At 46.9% G+C, this 7,789-nt stretch overlaps 1 protein-coding gene across 1 annotated transcript; it reads left to right on the top strand.

The window, feature by feature from the left end:
* The first annotated feature begins 1,627 nt into the window (after positions 1-1,627).
* Positions 1,628-4,959, top strand: EGR2 (early growth response 2). The gene is made up of 2 exons (XM_073354920.1): positions 1,628-2,008; positions 2,594-4,959. Exons 1-2 carry the CDS (start codon positions 1,831-1,833, stop codon positions 3,790-3,792), a joined length of 1,377 nt encoding a protein of 458 aa, XP_073211021.1. The 5' UTR covers positions 1,628-1,830; the 3' UTR covers positions 3,793-4,959.
* The last annotated feature ends 2,830 nt before the right edge of the window (positions 4,960-7,789 follow it).

Below are 7,789 nucleotides of genomic sequence, written 5' to 3'. Positions count from 1 at the left end.
AAACTGAAATATCTAACTTGTTCTCTTCTGTTTTTTTCTTCTTCTTCAATAAAAACCCAGCTCGTCCTTTTAAACTGTGTTCTGAGATGCCGTTATTGGAAAGAAACGTTTTCTCTTCAGAATAAGTTGGGGAGATAGAAGGTACTAAACTATTTGGCAAAATAAAATAATTGGAAACATAGATTTCAGGACCATAAAAGTCCCTTTGTTTTGTCCCTACTAGCTATATTTCTTTCTAGGAGTAAGAGTGCTACAATAATCCTCTGCAGATGAATGTTCTACTTTCAAATTTCCCGGTATCAAGTTATGTTTAGATTAAGGAAGCAGCCATTATCAGGTCCCTATCCAAATCGTAGGCCCAAATCTGTGATACTTTGCATCCTGTATGGGTATTAATGGGCTGTGTAAGGCAGTGCAGAACTTGATCATCTATAGCTAATGAAAATAAACTGCATTGGTCGAAGTAACCCTGTAAAACGATCACTGGTTATGCATCATTAAGGAAAAAGTTATCCCCATCGGCAGTTTTATTTAAAAAATAATTCAAATACAATAACTAATTTCTAAAAATACGATAGAAACTAGGTTTTCCATCAAGAGGTGCAGGAAAAGTGTTTTATGTAGCATGTGTTTCCCAACTGCAGTTACCAGAGAAGTATACAGATTTATAACAGTGCGAAGGCTTCTCAACTAGTTACAACTAAGAGAAATCTATTACTTCAGAGGACGTTTGGAGGAGATCATTCCGGAGAATGACCCAGAGTCCGAGTGGTCCATCTCCTAAAGAAACTGAGCACCCCTATCTAGGACACGAGCCAGATTAATTGGAAATACAGGGATCCTATAATTGCACGGTTTGGTTAAGAGGCCTCCGCTCTTTCTGCTGGGACAAAACTACATTAAGCTCAGCCTTGTTGTTATTCTGTTACTCTCCTTCAGTGGCAGCCACAACAACAACAAGAAAAAGTTCCGTTTTCGCTACCGTATAAATAGATCACACACTTTCCAAAAAAGCAATACCACATTCACTCTTATCAGTGTCTCTTTCCACCAGCAATTCAGAAAAAAAGAAGTCAGATTCCGTGAATGTAGCTATTTTCTGATTCGTCGCTTGCGGTTAAAAGCTGCTAAGAAAGTGAGTAGGGGTTTGACTGTACTGTCTCGGCTCCGCTCGTTTTCTTTCCGAAGTTTAATTTTCCGGAACGACTCCTAAAAAGGCATGGAGAGGCGGAACCCTCAGGGACCGGATCCTCGCCTTTTTAGGCAAGAGCCTGAGAAACTGGAATATCCCTCGTTCGGTGCTTCGTGCTCTGCAAGTGAGACAAGCACCTCCCACAGGCTTTCCCACTTTGCGTGCACTGGATCTATTACTATCTTTATAAAAAGTTACGGTCTGTTGCCGAAAATCCGCGGCCAAGCACCAGCCTGCCTGTGAGAGGAGCAGCTGCAGCGGGCGCGGATGCGACTACAGAGGGACCGCATGCTAATCTTCCATGTGATGATTCCGCCCGGCTCGCCCGTCCCTGTTCCTCAGTCCTTATATGGGCAGTGACGTCCTGGGCATTCAGGGCCTCCCCATAAATACTTACTGCAACACTTTCCATCTACTGAGAGCTGCAAGTGATTAACAGCTCTGCAAGGGACACTGACTGTTACAATAACACTACAGCAACTACTGGGCTTTTACAGAGCAACACAGAGGCAGTGACAGAGTTTAAGTATAAACTTACTTGATTTTTTTTTAGAGTGGAAGAAACAAATAACCCTCACCCTATACAGTATTAACACTACAAGCAGCGAAAGTTGTTTTCAAGGTTGTTTGTTGACCAAATGATGACTGCCAAGACCGTAGACAAAATTCCAGTAACTCTCAGTGGTTTTGTGCACCAGCTATCTGAAAACATTTATCCTGTGGATGACATCGCTACCACATTGCCAACTTCGGTCACAATTTTCCCCAATGCTGACTTAGGAGGACCGTATGACCAGATGAGCAGTGTGACAGGAGGTAAGCATCACTTTTTAACCTGTGCATGTGCAGGGTGTTTACTTGTCTGACTTGCGGTCCGATTGCACATTGCTGATCACATTTCAGCGAAACAGAAAGAAAACTAGAAAGGAATTTTCTGATTTGGACAATGGCAACATGTGTTAATGTATACATAAATCTGAGTGCTTCTTTCTAATTTGATTAATGTCTGAATGCTGAGAGATAACAGTGTAAAGGGACTACAGCAAGTTGTCCGCTGCAATGTGGTTAGGCTAGTTCGGGGCACGACACTCTAAGGCATCCTGTATTCATTGTGTGTGTGCATTAAACTAAGATAAAGTTGGGACTGGCGAGCCTTGAAATTAGTGCAATATATGTCACTTGTAAATTAAAGCGTCCAGAGAGCGAGCGAGAGAGAACCCCCGCCCCATATAGGCAGGTGGACACTGGGAAGTGAACTACAAGACAGTATTTGGCCATGTTGATAACATGCTTCTTAGTAGGGCGAAGAACTTGGTGAAGCCATAGTCCTGAAAGCAGCCAGGTGTCCTTGGGAGTAGAGGGTGGCCGTGCACTGACCGATCGCCTTTCTTTAATTCCCAGATGGAATGATCAATGTTGACATGAGTGACAAGAGGTCCCTGGATCTGCCTTATGCCAGCAGTTTTGCCCCAGCAGTTTCTGCTTCCCGCAATCAGACTTTTACCTACATGGGCAAATTTTCCATCGACCCTCAGTACCCAGGAGCCGGCTGCTATCCGGAGGGGATCATTAACATCGTGAGCGCTGGGATCTTGCAGGGGGTCAGCACCCCCTCTTCATCGGCCACTTCTTCCTCCACGGCATCTTGTGCCTCCCCCAACCCGCTGGCCAGCAGCGCCCTGAGCTGCAGCATGGCTCAGAACCAGCCCGGGGACCTGGAGCACCTGTACTCACCTCCGCCTCCCTACTCGGGCTGCGGGGAGCTCTACCAGCAGGACCCCGCCTCTGCTTTCCTGCCCGCCTCGGCCGGGGGCTCTCTGCCCTACCACCCGCCCCCGTCCTACCCTTCCCCTAAAGCGGCCGCGGACGGCGGGATCTTCTCCATGATCCCGGATTACCCGGGCTTCTTCCCGCCCGCCCAGTGCCAGCGGGAGCTGCACGCCGCGCCCGAGCGCAAGCCCTTCCCGTGCCCCCTGGACTCCCTCAGGGTCCCGCCGCCGCTCACGCCGCTCTCCACCATCCGCAACTTCACCCTGGGCGGGCCGGGGGCCGGGCCGGCGGGCGGAGGCGGGGAAGGCGGCCGGCTGCCCGCCAGCGCCTACAGCCCGCACAACCTGCCCCTGCGGCCCATCCTGCGGCCCCGCAAGTACCCGAACCGGCCCAGCAAGACGCCGGTGCACGAGCGGCCCTACCCGTGCCCGGCCGAGGGCTGCGACCGCCGCTTCTCCCGCTCGGACGAGCTGACGCGGCACATCCGCATCCACACCGGCCACAAGCCCTTCCAGTGCCGCATCTGCATGCGCAACTTCAGCCGCAGCGACCACCTCACCACCCACATCCGCACGCACACCGGCGAGAAGCCCTTCGCCTGCGACTTCTGCGGCCGCAAGTTCGCCCGCAGCGACGAGAGGAAGCGCCACACCAAGATCCACCTGCGCCAGAAGGAGAGGAAGGGCGCGGCCACCCCCTCCTCCTCCTCCAGCGGGGCCAGCGCCCCGGCCGCGCCCCCGCCAGGCGCCGCGTGCGGCGGCGGCAGCAGCAGCAGCGCCGCGGGTGCCGGGGGCCTGGCTGCCTGCGCCTCCAGGACCAGGACGCCCTGAGGCAGCCCCCCTGCGCGCGCACTGCCGCCTGCTCCCCTGGCGCCGCGGACTAGCGCCGAGCGCGGCCCGGCCCTCACACCTCCGGAGCCTGCCGCCGGAGCGGGGCGAAGAGGGGCTAGGGACTGGCTCTGCAGAGCGCGGCCTGGCCAGCAGGGCGGGTGCCGTGGGTGCTCGGCTGGCTGAACCGCTGTGCACTTTATGGCTTCGTTGGCTGCTCCGAGGCCGTGAGGAGGAAGCGGGGACGGGCACACGCTCTGGGGCCCTTGACTAATAGTCCAAGCGGTCGTGTGTCAGGCTGAATCCTTTCAGCACTATCAGTGCAACTAACGTGGAGCACAGAAGTGCAATCTGATGGGACGGGCCAATGGACAGGTGGTTTCCAGAGTTTTAAATGGCTATTTTTCAGCGTCTACTCACTCCGATTTTGTGTATTTTTTGATGTGCACTGTTGAGTTCTCAGCCTTTGGGGAGGGAGAGGCAAAGCGTTTATGTGCTCTATCAAAATGAGCGTCAGAGAAGTTAATTTATTGAAGGTGGGATGTACGTATATTCTCTGCTGTTAGGATGCATGCAAACGTGTTGAAGTGTCCTTGGTGCCTTGTGTGATGTAGACAATGTTTCAGTCTGCATGTAAATGGGTTGCCTTATTAATTACGACAGAAACGTGTTCAGTCGCTGATCTTAGTATGGCTGTACATTTCTGCCCATTAATATTTGGATTTTTTAGAAACTATATTTTTGTACGCACTGTTTTATGTGACTTCAAAGTGTTACATTTGTAGTCAGATTTCAGATGAGGATGTAAATAGTCTTGCTAGAGCTGGCACATCAATTGTCCGTTCGGAACAACAGCTGAAATAGAAATGGTATAGTCTAATAATGCACAACCACTAACCAGAGCTCAAAGGAGAGATGGTTTCTTTATGAGTATTCTGTAAATAAATACTTTTCCAACAATAGGTTCGGTGCTTAAATCGTTTATAAAAGAAGAGGAGAAATATCTTAATTATGCTAAGTTGAAAACTGTTTCTTTAGACCAAAGCACTGGTTAGTCACCTCCAATAGGTATAGAACATTTATTTTAGGTGACCCACAGTACAGTCCTATTGTAAAATACATCACCCACTCATCTGTATTTTAGATTTTGGGTGAAATACTGGCCCAGTTGAAGCCAATGACAGCTCTCCCCCCCCCCCCCCCCGTGATTCCAATGAAGCCAGGATTTCACCCTGTATGTCTGTAGCTCTCCCTCTTCAAAAGAGCACGGGACGAGTGGTTTGGGTACGTACACTTTGTACTGATTGTGAGTTTCCTGGAGTCGGCTCAAATAATAGACGCTATTTCCGACTAGGGAGACTCGCCAGTACAAACCGCCCCCCCCCCCGCCCTTTTTTTTTTTTGCACTGTGCAAACTGTCCCTTACGGAAATGCAAACACTCCCCCGTCCCCAGTGTACAAACAAGCAACTGGTAGAGCGGTGGGGACTTCCCCTAGGAATAAATAGAAATGCTAATCTAAACCGGTGAGCTGTATTTTGACTCATTATTGTTCCGTGATTTAAAGCAGGCTAATTAAAACTCCCAAAGTGGGCTCTGGAAAATAAATACCATCATCTCAGTGCCCACTCGGAGAAAGCTACTCTCAGAGCTGAGATCCGAGTCAAGATGCGTGCGGCTTTGTGGAAAGTGCTCAAGAGCGGTCACGGTGTAAAGAGCTTTCAGTTTCCACAAACAAGTGCGGCAACCGAGTAGCATTTGTTTAGAACAAAGTGCGCTGGTATCAGCTACGGCAGGCCTGAATAATAACAAACTTGAAAAGATTAGCTGTAAGTACCACTGTTAAACACTTGCCAAGTTCACCCTGTGTGTAAAGTCATTGAAAGTGAAATTGCACCAGGGCAGAGCTTATAGATACTGATGGCTTAGAGATCACCTGTTTCGGTGGATTTGTGGCACCCATCACTGGCACAGTCCATCTGTGGGCTACGTTCACCAAACACAGCCAACCTGCAAGTCCCTATCCAATGGTCACATAAGTGTTTCTTAAATTCTCTTGCCATACTGCTGGGTAGAGCGTGGCTACAGAATCAAAGACCTGTGATGGTTCTCCCCAGTATTTACTCAAATAATTGCCAAAGACTCACACAACTTCATACACCAGGCAAGCATGTCTAGTACTTATTTGAATTTATTCAGGTGACTCAAATTTCAAAACCAAGCTGATATTGTTCAATCAGAATTGAGCCTTTTGCTGTCAGAGGCAGCAAACTGCTCCTGAAAGTAACTCTTAGCTGTATGTATATTCATGTGTATGATAGTGAAAATCTTGATGTAGATCTTTGCAGAAAGAAAATCACATAACATTTAAGGCTACTATGTAGTTTTTCTTCTGTTATACAGATAGGTTAGGTTATACTATATGCTTGTTGAGGCTGATCTTAAGAGATGCTGACTACCCACATCTCCCATTTACTTTAGCCATCTTTAATTTCCCTATCCCAAAGTTGTGTGTGACTGCCTCCATATGTTGGATACATACTTAGGTGGAACTGAGTTCCTTTGGCATACATTATGAGGTCCTAATTCAGCTCTTTATGCTGGCAAACCCTTCAATTTTATATGGGAGTTAGCCACAGTGGGAAGTGCTGAACTGGGTGTACTGGGTTCAGGTGATCAAGTAACATGCATAATACACAAAGCATATCTTTATATGAAATGTGTTGCTGCTATGTATTTTCTCTGATTCAGGGAGATATAGATTTGTAAAAGCTGCCAAAGATGCAGTAATTCTGCAAAAGTTAACAGAATACATTATAGCCAGGCCTACCAACTTCACTTATTTGCTTGAAGTATATTAAGAGTTTAAAGTGCGGGTGGGAAGAAACAGGACCACTAATTGTTTTACACTCCAATACTTCAAGAGGTGGTTAACAGAATAGATACTGTATAATTGGTTTTTTAAAAAAACCTTGCTTAAAAGGCTCTACCACAAGACAGATGTATGCAACTTTCAGCTCAATGCAGCTTTTTGACACTGTAAACTGCTCAGCATATCCCAGAATAAAAAGGCTGCCGATCTCCACTAGAACAGAGCTGAACATTGAAAGATGTTTCTTTTTCTCCTGAGACTGGTCTTTTCCTTAGCAGCTCACACCATGCACCTGAAAGACCAGGACCTCTTTGTGTGTGACTTAACAAAATCAAACTTATTTCATGTTCAAGTTTTCAGCTTTGACTATTTACAATCAGTTCTCTATTTGCTAATAACTGAGAACTACACAGCTGTAAGAAAACATAGCTGCCACCATTAAGTACCAGATCATAGGTACACAAGAGGGAATTCATTTTTCATTGCTCCATGGCTCTCAGTATACTTCAGCATTGCTATCTTTTACCATATCCAGGTGGTTTCCAAAAGACTGTTTAGTGACTGATTTAACATAGGAGCTCCAAGATCTGTATGGATGTTGAATGCCGCCGTATGGGAAACGAAGCTTTCTTGTTTAGCATCAGTAGCTCACTGTATTAGAAATGGTCAGTTATCTGGTTCTTTCAATGTGCTAAAGTTCCAAAGTCCCATTGATTCATGGTCATGGCAGGGCAGCTCTCCTACTATGACTGCAGCTCAGCAATGGCTAGTTTGTCCAAAACGTACCACAGATCTAACTGCAGATGTATTAGTGTAAAATTATAAACTCTTGAGTAAGAACAATTTAACATGTTAGAAAATTACATTCCTAGTTAAAAGGAGAAGAGAGGCATAGACCTGACAGAAAAAGGATGCATAATAAATAGGTTGATTTAAGAAAATTACAGATGAATCAATGTGGCTACAATAGAAACTTTAAGACAGCTGACACTACATTCTTAAGTCCATGTCTTTGACTTAGATTTACATCTGTCTTCAAATGTCAAAATATTGAGATTGGACAGCACTTTGACTATATGGGGAGCGTAGAAGGTTTATGAAAGGAAGCCACAGATACAGCTAGATTAAT

Source organism: Lepidochelys kempii, chromosome 7 (assembly GCF_965140285.1).
Source record: "Lepidochelys kempii isolate rLepKem1 chromosome 7, rLepKem1.hap1, whole genome shotgun sequence".
Classification (NCBI taxonomy): domain Eukaryota; kingdom Metazoa; phylum Chordata; order Testudines; family Cheloniidae; genus Lepidochelys; species Lepidochelys kempii.
Note: the sequence above shows the minus strand (reverse complement) of the source record. Positions and strands in the feature narration are given on the sequence as shown.